A 13,544-nucleotide genomic window follows, 5' to 3' on the forward strand; every position below is an offset into this window, starting at 1 on the left:
GAAAGGTTGTGTTTGCCACCGTATTTGAACCTTTAGAAAACAAAGACTTACCTCTGGACTTGGTCAGTTTGCATGATGGTAAACTGATCATTCAATAAGTTTTTTTATCTTGGTTTTTGATTTTTTTTTCTCCCTGCATTAAAAAGGCAATTGGGGGTGATGGAGAACTAGTGTAGTAGATTGTGAAAATGCACTTGAATCCAAGTTCTGGCAGGAAAACACCAACCGGTTCCAGTTCATCTCTGTAGAGCATTAATGAACACGGTTCTCAGTATAGCCGTCAGGAGCGGACGCAGTCCTGCGACCTGGCCAGATAATGAGCCTATCTCTGCTGCTTGTTTCTGTGACCTTTCTGCTTCACCGTAATAGATGTAGCCTCCCACTGTGCGAGAAGCCCGAGGGCTCTGAACTGCTCTGGAAGGGACTGATCTATCTTAACAGGCCCTCTGAGCTTCTCAAATACACACAATCACAGATGATTAGATTTGTCAGGAAGCCTTAGAAGCCCAATGAGGTGTGCTGACCACTCATGCAGTTTTCTCTACAGTGCCCAAAGTAACTTAGAGAAAGACAATACAAACATGCACACACATTATTCGCTAAATCAGCCATTTTTCTTAGCATTTTCAAAATCCTTAAAACATGTCTCCAGTCAAGTATGGGTGTTTAAAAAACTTGTTGAAGAGCAATCCATTTCATATATTGGTGATATTTGGAGTCTGTATTTAGTCAGAAGACACTTAATTGTGTGATTTATGAGTGGCTCAAGTCCAAGTCTCAGATTTGAGTTTCCTTCTATGATTAATAGTTAATGAATACATTTTCAGATATGTTTTTTTTAAGTATAAACTTAAATAATTAATGATTTGTTCTTTATTTGCTTTTTTTTTTTTTTTTTATGGAAAAAAATATGTGCAGATTTCAAAGATATATGTTGTCTGAAAACAATTCTTAATCTTAAAGGGTTAGTTCACCCAAAAATGAAAATTACCCCATAAAATTACTCGCCTTGAAGTCATCCTAGGTGTATATGACTTTCTTCTTTCACACAAATCCAGTCAGAGTTATTTAAAAAATTGTCTTTGGTCTTTGAAGCTGTCACTCAGCGGGTGTTGCACTGCATCGGTCCTTGAAGTTTAATAAAAAGCGCATCCATTAAAAAAAGTGTATCACATGGCTACGGGAGGTGAACAAAGCTGACCTCAGACATCATTTTCCCAGAACTGCTTCGTTTACAACTGTGTGCACAAGCTAGATTAAAGTGATTATTATGTTTTGAATATGGATATTTTTCTTACAAAAATGCATTGATTCACTACAGGAGGCCTTTGTTCATCCCCCGGAGCCATGTGAGACACTTTTTTTTTTAAATGAATGAGCTTTCTATTAAACTTCTCATGGACTGACGGAGTGCAACACCCGCTGAGTCCAACAGTTTGAAAGATCAAAGAATTTTTTTTAAATAACTCCAACTGAGTTCGTCTGAAAGAAGAAAGTCATATACAGTACACCTAGGATGCCTTCAGGTTGAGTAATTAATGGCTTAATTTTAATCATTTTTGGCTAAACTAACCCTTTAAAATGTGTCTTATTCTAAGGGTGTTTGTTTACATTTATAAACAAAATTTTGGGGTCGCTAATTATTTTTATGTTTTTAATAAAAGTCTCATACTCACCGAGGCTGCATTCATTTGAAACAATAATTACAGTAATGCCGGAAAATATTAACATTTAAAATAACTTTTCTATTTTAATATATTTTCAATTGTAATTTATTAATGTGATGCAAAGCTGAATTTTCAGTCTTCAGTCTCACGTGCTGTTTTGGTGCTAAAGAAGCATTTTTTTATATAATAAATGTTGAAAACAGTTTTAGTGGAAAAGTGATAATTTTTTCAGGATTCTTTGATGATTAGAAAATTCAGACAAACAGCATATATTAACTGTGACTTTTGATCATTTTAATATATCCTTGCCTAATAAAATATTTTAGTATTTTAAAAAAAGTCTCCAAACTTTTGAACAGTAAATGTGTAATACTTTACAGTGCAAGACAAAGTTTTGTCCGGTTATGCCAACTGATGGGCCTCATGCAACATTGAGGTCTTATATCTGTTGGGGGAGAAGTAAGATATTGAGAAGCTGATAATGATAATGATAAAAGTTTTTACATGCTCTCAGCGACACTACACACCCATCTGATTCCTGTGCAGAGCGTGTCCATTATCATAGATCATTTAATAATTGACAGCACGTGAAAGTTCTGGCAGCTGTGGGATCAGCCATGCTTGCTGCCATGTGCATTAAAGGTCCATTTGGGTTCAGCACACACTTTGATTCATTACTAATTTATGGCCGTCGTCTTCTCTTCCATCCTGTTGTGTCATTGCATTAACGCACTGAGATGAACTACAGAGCTGCATACATAACGGTTGACCACTGGTGACCTATGAACTACATTGTTACCTAGACAGGAAATGATCACATTTAGTTAACATTTATAATTGATATTCAGCTGAAATGTTGAAAGAACATGTAACAGAACAATGTGTTTAAAGAGAATAAAAATAATATAAAAAAGAAAATGGTCCTGCTTGTTGTTGATTAATTCCAGAAATTACATTCTACAATGTTGTGCGTCGACGTTGTACATAGTCATGTCACCGGAAATTAAGTAATAGCCGTCCCAATGTGCTGTGAGCCAGGGAACTTACCAGTGACCGAATTTGTGTAAACAATATACTGATTCACAAGCTCGAGAGCTAATTGAGACGCATCCCCAGACTTCTGCCACTCTATCAAGGACTTCATATCCCATAATCCTCTGCCCGGTCTCATCAGCACACTTTGTTGCACTTGTGTCTCATTATCATGGTTAGATCATCCTGTATAAGCTTGGTTCTCACTGTCATTCTTGGCTATTTCTTGTATGTGTCATTACTGCAATTCTAAACCATGTTCAATAAAACAAGTTCTGGTGTCCAATGAGCTTGGCCCACCACAGTCACCTGCATCTCCTGTTATAATGTTCGCTAGTCCTGTGCTTTTTGTGCCTTAAAGTCCTGTGGTTCCCACACCAGAGCCTCTTCTCAACATGGCTGCTAAACCAGAGCCTGTTCATAACATGGCTGCCACTCCAGAGTCTCATCACAACATGGCTGCTACTCCTGAGTCTCGTCCCATCATTCCTCCCGTTCCAGAGCCTCATTTCATTGTGACTGCCACTCCAGAGCCTCCAGCCATCATGGATGTCACGCCAGAGTCTACAGCCGTCATCCCTGCGGTCTCAGCTATATCAAGTCCCTCGATCTCAGAGGTTTTCCCACCTTCCGCTGCCCTTCCAGTAATGGTGGTTGCAATTTTTTTGTGTCTCTGGCCTATGCACTCTTCTGAGGTGGCAGAGTCCACTCCAGAGCTTGCTCCAGTCCATGAATCTGCTCCAGAGCCCGTTCCAGTTCATGAGTCATCTCCAGAGCCCACTCCACTCCATGAATCTGCTCCAGAGCCTACTCCAGTCCATGAGTCCACTCCAGAGCTCACTAAGGCCTTAATCATGTGTTAGTGTCAGCCTGTTAGTTCTCTGCCTGTTCTGTCATGATCATGGAGGCCGCCTTTGAACTCATAGTCTGCCCTGTCATGGTCATGGAAGCCATCTTTGAATCCTCTGCCTGTCCTATCTTGCCCATGGAGGCCATCCTTGAAGTCTCTGCCTGTCCATGGAGGCCAAATCTGAACTCTTAGCTTGACCAGACACGACCACGAAAGTCGTTCCTGAGCTCTCCGAATGTCTTGTTACAGCCACTGAGGCCATTTCTAACCTCTCTGTACTCTCTATTGCAGTTCTGTCAGCTTCGCCTTGGTGGCCTTCAGATCCACCATGGTGGGTTCCAGTCCTGCCTCATCTGCCTTGGTGGTCACCTGGTTCGGTAGCTCCACTTTGGTGTACATCTGCTCAGCCTGAGCCAACTTGGTGGTCCCCTGCACCATCAGCTCTTCTAAAGTGGTCCTGGTGCTCATCTGCTGCATCGTGGGGATCTTCAGTCCTGTCAGCTCTGCACTCTGTCAAGGACTTTATTCCCCATAATCCTCTCCCCGGCCTCATTAGCACTCATTGTTTGCACCTGTGTCTCATTAGCACAGTTAGCTCATCCTGTATAAGCCTGGTTCTCAATGTCATTTTTTGCTTAGTCTTGTATGTGTCATAACTGCAATTCTAAGCTTTGTATCAGTGTTAATTTCGTCAGATGAGACGAAATGAAATATGTTTGTCAACTACGTTTTTTTTCATGACTCCGACGAGACGATGACAAGACTGCACCACTGTCCAAAAACGCTGACTAAGACTAAATTAACATGCATTATTGTTGACGAAAAAAGATGAGACGAAAATGTTTTGTATAAAATACAAACTAAGATAAAATATCTCTTCATTTTTGTCTACAATCGTCTCTGCTTTTTCATAAGCTGTTACGCCTTTAAAATATTCAGAACGAGTTCGCTGTTGCTCAAGTTACAGGTCTCATACTCCTGTGGCTGCAACACGAAACGGCTGAACACACAACACCCGAAGCGAACACAAGTGATGAGCGAAGGAAGAGGAAGAGGCTCGATATTTGTGTGTTATAGTTAGCAGCAGTCTTTTATCAAGAAATAAAATAGTGTGTGCATAGAAAGAATTTGTCCACACGCCGCTCAAAAAAAAAAAATCCTGAGCGCAGGTCCACCGTGTAGGTAGGATTTCTTGTTAAATTATATTTCATGTTGCTGTGCAGGCTCATTTAATGGACATGACAGCTTATGTCCCGATGACCGGTCTTTGCATTAAGATAAAAAGCAGTATCAATAAAGTTAAAACATGTAATCAGGTTAATCATTTGTGAATGTGTCTCCTAAATCAGAAATTGTTTTAACATTTGCATTCAACAAAAATCATTCAACAAGTGTATTTTATCAGGTCATTATGAAATTTAACCAATGTTTGAGATATTTAAAACACTTTTTTTACATTCTCCCATATCTTGGTTCCTGTTCTTTTTATTCTGCCTGTTTTCTGGATTACTCTGTTTGCCTCAGCCCCTTACTCTGTCATTGATTGCCTTTTTGTGTATGACCTATGCCAATCAACCTATCAATGTTTTGCTGCTTAATAATTTTGTGAAAACAGTGATAAACTACTACTCAACAATGTTTACATTTTTTTAAAGGACAATTTAAGAACAATTTAAAAAAGAAAAAGAAATTAGTTCAGCAAGTAAGCATTTAAGGAACAGTAAACTGGCAGTAAAGACACTGAATTACTACCTGTGAGTATGATAAATAAATAAATAAATAAAATATGTTTATATTTTCTATCAAGTGTTCAAAATACGGAACTGTGAGAATGGGTGTATTGCTCTGTACGCGGTCGACCAATCACAACAGACTGGGACATCTGACTTATCAGAGCACAGTAGGCTCACGGGAAGAAGGGGTTTAGAAAGAATCTTAGAACTGCTTCGAATTAATCATTTGATGTCATAATAGGCGCAATTGAAAAAATAATAAGAATTTTAAAATAATATTCCAAAATATTACAGTTTTTAGTGTATTTCTGATCCAATAGATGCAGCCTTGGTAAGCATAAGACACTTCTTTCAAAAACTTTAAAAAAAGAAAATTGCAATTATATGCAGTACATCAGCTTGTGGAAGACTTGTAATGTGTGTGTTCTTGTGGTGCCATCAGCCAGTTAGTGTTGTTATACTTCTATGACGCATTAAAATAAACAGTCATTATCATAAATTTGAGTAGTGTGAGTGTGACAAGATCACCATTAAAGTGATAGTTTATGCTTTGTTGGCTCCCACTACACTGAGGCTCGTTATGATGACATGTTAATTATGATTTGCATTTTTAGTTTGTTATACAGATATCTCTCATTTAAAATAATAAAAAATGTGTAAATTGTGGCTATTTTCAGAAGTGATAATTAGACAGCAGGTTTCTGCTCGCTCTTAGGAGTGGATAGCAAAGTGCAAAAACTGGATTCCCTTGAGGTGAAACACTTCTCTGTTCCCATAAATCTGTATTGAGTGCTTACTGTACATGTCAGACAACTGTAATAATGTGTTTTATTTCTTAAGTGGGGTGTTTGTGATGTATTTCCTTTGATGTTCATTTATAAAATGTCTTGCACAAAAAACGGTTGTAATTTAGCTGTACGTGACTGTTTTCTATTCTCTTTCTTTAAATTGAACAGGCTTTCGTTGCATGTATAATGAGTTGTAGTGTTTACCGGCCAGGTTTGATGGTGGGTCAAATACAGTTGGCACTGCTTTGCACTCTTTGAATTTGATTTGTATACATAGATGCCTCATTAGTGACTGTTTCTATGGACCACTCTACATAAGCTGTCCGTCATACTGAATGGGGCAACTTTACGTCATTTACCATAATAATCAATGAATATCCGAAGACACCACAATCCTTACATTGTTCTGCCCATCTCTCGCACTCCTGGGAAAAGTTATCCTGTTTCTTCAGGCATTTAAATCCTGGTGGTATTTACAACCATGGGCTGTGCAGGATTGTGGCGTCTTTGAATATTCAATGATAATTATGGTGAATGATGTCAAGTTGACCGTTAAATATGGCGGACGCGTCTACGTGCTTGGAGCTGTCCAATGAGGAGTCTACCTATAGAGATCTCTGTTTGGAGCAACCACCAACAACACTTAAGCATTATGGCAGTGAGTTTTGCACTTAAAACATCAAGTAAAGAAACCGTTCCATGGTATTGACCATTTCTTTATATGTTACTGCACACTGCTATGAAAAGCCGGAATAAATAGACCGTTATAATGAGTAGAAGTTCAAGGAAGCCTTGCTAATTGTAATTTAATTTGCACTAAATCAACTTTTATGATATGATTCTTTGAGTTAATGTATCCTGTTTCTGTTTTGCTGTGTCTCTTCTAGGATAATGTGGATCTGGGAGATCTGATGTTTTCTCTTTGTTACTTGCCAACTGCCGGCCGACTTACAATAACGATAATTAAAGCCAGAAATCTTAAAGCCATGGACATCACAGGAGCGTCTGGTAGGATCCCATCGTCCTCACCTCGAAATGATTTATAGTCTTCACAGTAATGATTTTTTGGTGTCATCATGACATGTTAAAACAGAAGGTGCCCTGGGATCTCTGAAAGAGCATTGATTTAATCGACCAAACACTTGAGAATGTGGCAGGAGATTTTACATACACAAGTAGTTGCTAATTGGGGTCGGGCAAAATCCAGAATTTCTTTTGCAGTTCTCCTAATCAAACCCAACACAACATTGGAGTACAATCAAATCAGGTTGACAAGAAGAGCAACTAACAGCATTTTCAAATACTTGTTTTTCCACCCTGGTGCTTCAAAAAAAAAAAAAAAAAGATAACTTTTAATTAATTATTTTATTGTACACACACACATATTAAAAATATACATTTTAATTATATATTATTATAATTATGTAAGTTACAAATAAATTATATTAATAAAATGGATAAATAATTTATTTAATTGCTATTTATTTTATCTTTTTTATATCTAAAAAAAAAAATATATATATATAATTTCTAAATATTTCTACTCAACTATTATATAAAATATTTAATAAAAATAATTCATAATGTTTATTTATTTATTATGCCAGGGTGGAAGAACGCATATACAGTATGTGTGCTTGTGTGTGTGTGTTTTATATCAGTCCATTTTAATTCACTTTTCTAAATTCAATGCATTTCTGTATCCTGTTTCAAGCCCATTTTATATTCAGCTGAAAAAAATTAAAATCCATTTGTAATTCAGTTCTGAATGGCTATTTGTTTGCTTTTCCTGTATTTAAGATCCTTATGTAAAGGTTTCTCTGATGTGTGACGGCCGGAGACTGAAGAAAAGGAAAACGTCAACAAAAAGGAACACTCTCAATCCTGTCTACAATGAAGCCATTGTTTTTGATGTTCCACCGGAGAACATCGACCAAATAAGTCTTTTAATAGCAGTAATGGACTATGACCGGTAAGATACTAATGTGCTTTCAGCTTCTAACTTAAAACTAGTGACATTATTCACATCATAGTATTATGTCATTGTCACATTTACATCTGAATTTACATTCTTTAAAAAAACTGATTTGTTTAAACAATTAATTACATGAAGAGGTTCAGAAAACTACTTATTTGTTGTTCATGCACAATGTTTTACACCTTTAAAAAACATCTTGAATAGATTTAATATAGCTAGCTTCCTTCTATATTGTACTAGAATATTTTTAAAAACTGTAGTGTGAATATAGTTGGGCTTGTTGAAAAGACCAACATATGTAAGCATCAAGCATCCAAACCAGCATAAACCAGCTCGGGCTTGTTAGATAAGCCTGTCTTTTTAAAGTCGCTTCCCCAACACTATTGTTAGCCCTTCAGTTTTAGCAGAGCTAATCCAAACGTACAGCTAGCAGCGTGGAGGGAGCTTGTGAGTGTTCACTGTCAAATTTGAACTGAAAAAGAGTCTTGTTTATATTAAATATGCTTTTAATTTTTGCCAAGCACAGTGCTCGGAGACTACAGAAGTTTATTCTTAGTGCTGGTGGGTGATCTGAGGAACAGCCTGAGCTGTATATTCCCAATGCAGCCAGAGATTCATATCAGATTTAGATCACTGTCCTGTTTGAGAAGTACGAACCGCAGCATTTCATTGTCTCGTCGCTGCTGCAAAAAACAAATGAACAGAAAATGGATGGAGACAGAGAGACCTAGTGTCCTTGTTATGTGTATTGAAAGGGAAATGAAAATATTTCCATTGCTAAAAGTGGGTAGACGACACTTTAACGTTGGGAAAGAGACACTGTTTTGGAGGTGTCGTGGTTCAGCTGGCACATTTTAAGCTTGGATATGCTCTTCTCATTCACAGCGTAGGTCACAATGAGGTTATTGGCGTGTGCCATGTGGGAAACAGAGCTCAGAGTCTGGGACGCGATCACTGGAATGAGATGCTCACATACCCACGCAAACCCATCGCCCGCTGGCATCCTCTTGTAGAGGTAATGTTGAGCTCACGGTTATTGCTTTATGTCAGTTTCAACAGAACGATTAGTTTTCTGAGAGGTGTCTGGAGACCTAGATTCACTAATAGTCTGTTAATTACATTGTCTTCTGAATCAATCAGGCAAATCTTGAAATACTCTTGAATCCAGGGTGGTTCAGTCTGGGTGTTCTTGTGTCATGTCTTATTTTTGTTTACTTACCATTTTGAAGAATCCCTTAATATCTCTCTTAGGTTTAACACTCATTTTCATCATCTTCTTTCCCTTTTTTTAAAAAGCTTTTCACACATTACTGCTCTGAAATCTTGTTTGCGAATCTTTGACCTCTCAGGAGCACAGACTGCACATCTTCAATAATTCACGATTCCTGTCCTCCTCAACCATGTTATGCTCCCGGAGCCGCAATAATATTAAACAAAAAAGGGAAGCCAAAACCTCTAGAGCCTCAGCACAACTCGCATAAACAAATATATATAAAAAAAAAAAATCACATCTCAGAAGACGCAGGTCGGCATTACGTCAAGCGAAACAAAGACATTTCAGGGAAAACTGAGGTCGATGAAAGGGTTTCATTAGGATTTCTGCTGAATTTTGCCGCCGTGGCACAGTCACAATTGATCCAAAAGGCAAAAACGAGCCATTCAGTCGCTAAGAGGACCATTGTGACAATACACTCTTTATGATATTGCAGCACTTCAGCCCTTAAGTGTCACGGGATTCAATTTTATTTCCTCCCACGATGTGTATTATGTCTGTGCTTTAAATATGATTTTCAGCATCTGATCTGATTTGAGTTCTCCTCAGCTAACCTTGATTTTTCTCTCTTGCAGTGGGTTGGTCAAAGCACGGCCGGCGGTAGCCAAGGCTCCTATAATTCCCTGCGGACACCTCCTTCCCCGTAATGGATGCCGATGCCAAATTTCAGCCATGGAGACACCCGGCAAGGTCCAATTCATAACTTTAATGAAAAGGAAAGAGCGGGAGAGAGAAAAAAAGATCTTGGTCCTATTAAAGGTCACTTTAAATGTGTGCACACACTCAATGCAGTAAACACCCAAGACTCTTTAGTCGTAAGATTTCCTGGATAGAAGAAGAGTGTCAGGTCCACTGCATGTGAAGTGACACAGTATTTGGTTATAAAACGAGCCTTGAACGTTGTTCTGCTTTTGTTGAAAACTTTAGTCGAGAGGTAAGTATTTTTGACATCGTCATGTTTTATGTATCTGTATTAACACATTGTAATACACTAATATTGTTTGAAGTGTGGTGCATGGGGTCTATTTTGTGCTATTTTATTGTAAAATCTTACTGTTTAAATTATATAAGAAATGCATAAAAAGGCTTGAGTCATGAATTATGGCAAAAATCGAATATTGGAAATAAACAAAAACTTTTATCATAAAAAAAAATCTATCTTGAGATTAAGATTTTTTTTATGTTTTTGAAAGAGTCTCTTATGCTTATCAAAGGTACATTTATTTGATTAAAAATACAGTAGAACAGTAATATTGGGATAATACATTATCAATATTGTATTATTACAATTAAAAATATCTTTTTTTTATGTATTTTAAGATGTATTCCTGTGATGGCAGGGCTGAATTTTCAACAGCCTTTCAGAAATCATTGCATAAATCATAATAATATGCTGATTTGGTGCTCAAGAGACTTCTATTATAATTATTAATATTGAAAATAGTTGTATTACTTTTTTTTTTTTTAGAAATAATTAACAATGATGAGTATTTGCTTGAAATATAAATCTTTTGTAACATAATAAATGTCTTTACCGTCACTTTTTATCAATGTAATGCATCTTTACTGAATAGAAGTATTAATTTCTTAAAAATATATATAATAATGCTACTGACACAAAACTTTTGAATGATAGTTTATGCTCTAAATATTTATTCAAATGTTTAAATGTGCTTTTTTTTTTTTCTTTTTTTTTTTTTACATGCTCTGTGAATATTTATTTCATTTTTTATAATTTTATAATATTATTTACTTTATCTTTTTTCTTTTTTTGTATATTAAATATGGGTTAAGAAAGAATCATTACAAGTTACAATAAAAAACTGGTACTTCATTCAACACTGAAAAGTTTCAATACAAATCACTAATAATTCAATAATTTATAATCAAATTTTTTTATGAAGAGTAATGATCTGCAAAAAAAGCTCTGTAAAAGCCATATGTTGTACGCTGTAGGCATTTTATTTGTGTTTTGAGATATTTCTTTCTGTGAAGTTACATTTCATTTAGTATGCTGCTTCAGAAGGTTTTTAGTTGGAGTTTGTCTCTACAAAGGCAAAAACACCTAAACAAATGTTGTGCTTTCTAAAATGTGTGGAGCAATGAAAGAGGTCAAAGATATGAAGGCTGATCTTTCACTGTAATATCTGTTTAATTGATTCACCCTCTTGCCCTCAGTCTTTTACAGTAGATGGTTTCATCAGGCCCTGACCACAAGTGACTGATGCTCCTCTATCCTGAAATCAATCGAGGGTAAAAGATCCTACACAGAGCTCCCTGACAAAAGGGAAAGAAATTGCAATCTACAAGAAAAGATGATTGATGGCTCTTTAATCAGTGTCCTGCTGCACTAAGGCTTCCTGTCGTGTGGAGCGACCTGGGTTCACATCAGTGTGAGGGGTCTAAACTTTTAAAATAATGCTTGTCATACTGTGCTTTTTACCGGAGTCAGCAGGCGAGGACTGATGATAGAAAAGATGCTCCTGCCAGTTGACAGGTGGAGATCACAATTACTGACAGCTGATAATAAGAGCTGATTGCCAGAGATGGAAGAACTCCAGTCAGGAAGATTCAAGAAACAAGAAGCTTACATTACTGATCATTTGAATTTTAAAATAACATTGTAGGGTTGTCACAATATAAACATTTCAGCAATTTATACCAATACCAGTAAAATGTTAAATTCTCAAATCAATTATTTATTTATTTTTTTACATGGAAACAACTTCATTTTTTAGTTAATATTACCTAATTAAGCTATTTGGCCTTCAAAGTATTTTTCAGTTGAACAAATATGGCTTCATTTTTTTCCATATTTATGTTTATATTTATATTATCAAATTAAATTTCGCCTTCAAGTATTTGTCAGTTAAACAAGCATAGCTTCAATTTTAAATCTTCATTTATAATATTATTACCAAATTAAATTATATTTGGCCTTCAAATATTTGTCAATGAAACAAACAGCTTCATTCTTAAATAAAATATTATTAAACTTTACATTCAAGTCAAGTCAAGTCTGGGCTGCGTTTCCCAAAAGCTTTGCAAGCCTAAGATGTTCGTAAAAACTATCGTACGACTGATCTTAATATTATGGTCTGTTTCCCAAAAGCATCGTAACTTAAGTAGCACTTGAAAATCATCATATAGATCTACGAGTGCTCTGGAGTAATCGTAAAGCCATAAGTGCATCATAAGAAGACCGATTTATGCGGTCACCTGTAGGACAATCGGCAGATTACACCTTTAACTTTATTCAAGTGCTTTATTCATGTGATTATAATTAAATTGGAATTTATAAATGAAATAATTAAAAAGTGCAGAAAATAAAATAAATACGGACCCACTTTATATTAAGTTGCCTTAACTACTATGTACTTACATTTTAATTAATCATTTAGTACAATGTACTTATTGTGTACATACATGTTTTTAATATATAATACAACTATACAAATAAGGGCACGTAAAAAAAAATACAAATAAAAATAAAATACAGTTAGGGGAAGTCATGGCCTAATGGTTAGAGAGTTTGTCTCCTAATCCTAAACTTGTGGGTTCGTGTCTCGGTTCGGCAATACCATGACTGAGGTGCCCTTGAACAAGGCACCCCCGGGCGCCGCAGCATAAATGGCTGCCCACTGCTCCAAGTGTGTGTGTGTTCACTACTGTGTGTGTGTTCACTGCTTTGTGTGTGTGCACTTTGGATGGGTTAAATGCAGAGCATGAATTCTGAGTATGGGTCGCCATACTTGGCTGTATATCATGTCACTTTCACTTTTTTTTTTTTTTTTTTTAATAAAGCAGCACAAGGCACATGGCAGATGTGAAGTAAACAAACAGTGCAGATAAATGATTGTAGTGCAAATTATACTTATTATATGCAAATTATATCAAATGTAATTATATTCAGTGGTGTAGGTAAAGGGCAATTCACATCACACAGATAAATACCAACCAACATCTACAGACAAGTCTATCATTAGACCCATCAATGTTTACCTAACGCAACCTAAAATGGCAAGACGTGCTAATGGTGCACATTGCTAGTCAAGAAGCTGGCACTCAGGGGTAGGGGAACTGTCAGGGGTGAAGAGGGAAGTGTTTCCAGTAACCGCTGTGTTCTGTGGGCCCCACCGCTTCCTAATTACTAGCAGCATTATGAATTATTTAACAGTGGGATCTCTGATGTGCAAAACCGAGGCAAACTCTGTGCTCTCAGA

General features: G+C 36.6%; 1 protein-coding gene across 2 annotated transcripts in view; it reads left to right on the forward strand.

The window, feature by feature from the left end:
- The window catches only part of LOC113066848 (synaptotagmin-9-like), a 29,545-nt gene extending 19,053 nt beyond the window's left edge, over nt 1-10,492 (forward strand). The window contains exons 5-8 of one of the 2 annotated variants that reach the window (XM_026238914.1): nt 6,958-7,078; nt 7,871-8,042; nt 8,934-9,063; nt 9,897-10,492. In XM_026238914.1, the coding sequence (XP_026094699.1) occupies nt 6,958-7,078; nt 7,871-8,042; nt 8,934-9,063; nt 9,897-9,968 (495 nt within the window). In that variant the 3' untranslated portion in view covers nt 9,969-10,492. The remainder of the gene's footprint in view (nt 1-6,957; nt 7,079-7,870; nt 8,043-8,933; nt 9,064-9,896) is intronic. The other variant, XM_026238915.1, reaches the window with a different exon arrangement.
- The last annotated feature ends 3,052 nt before the right edge of the window (nt 10,493-13,544 follow it).

This window comes from Carassius auratus, chromosome 50, assembly GCF_003368295.1.
Source record: "Carassius auratus strain Wakin chromosome 50, ASM336829v1, whole genome shotgun sequence".
NCBI lineage: Eukaryota > Metazoa > Chordata > Actinopteri > Cypriniformes > Cyprinidae > Carassius > Carassius auratus.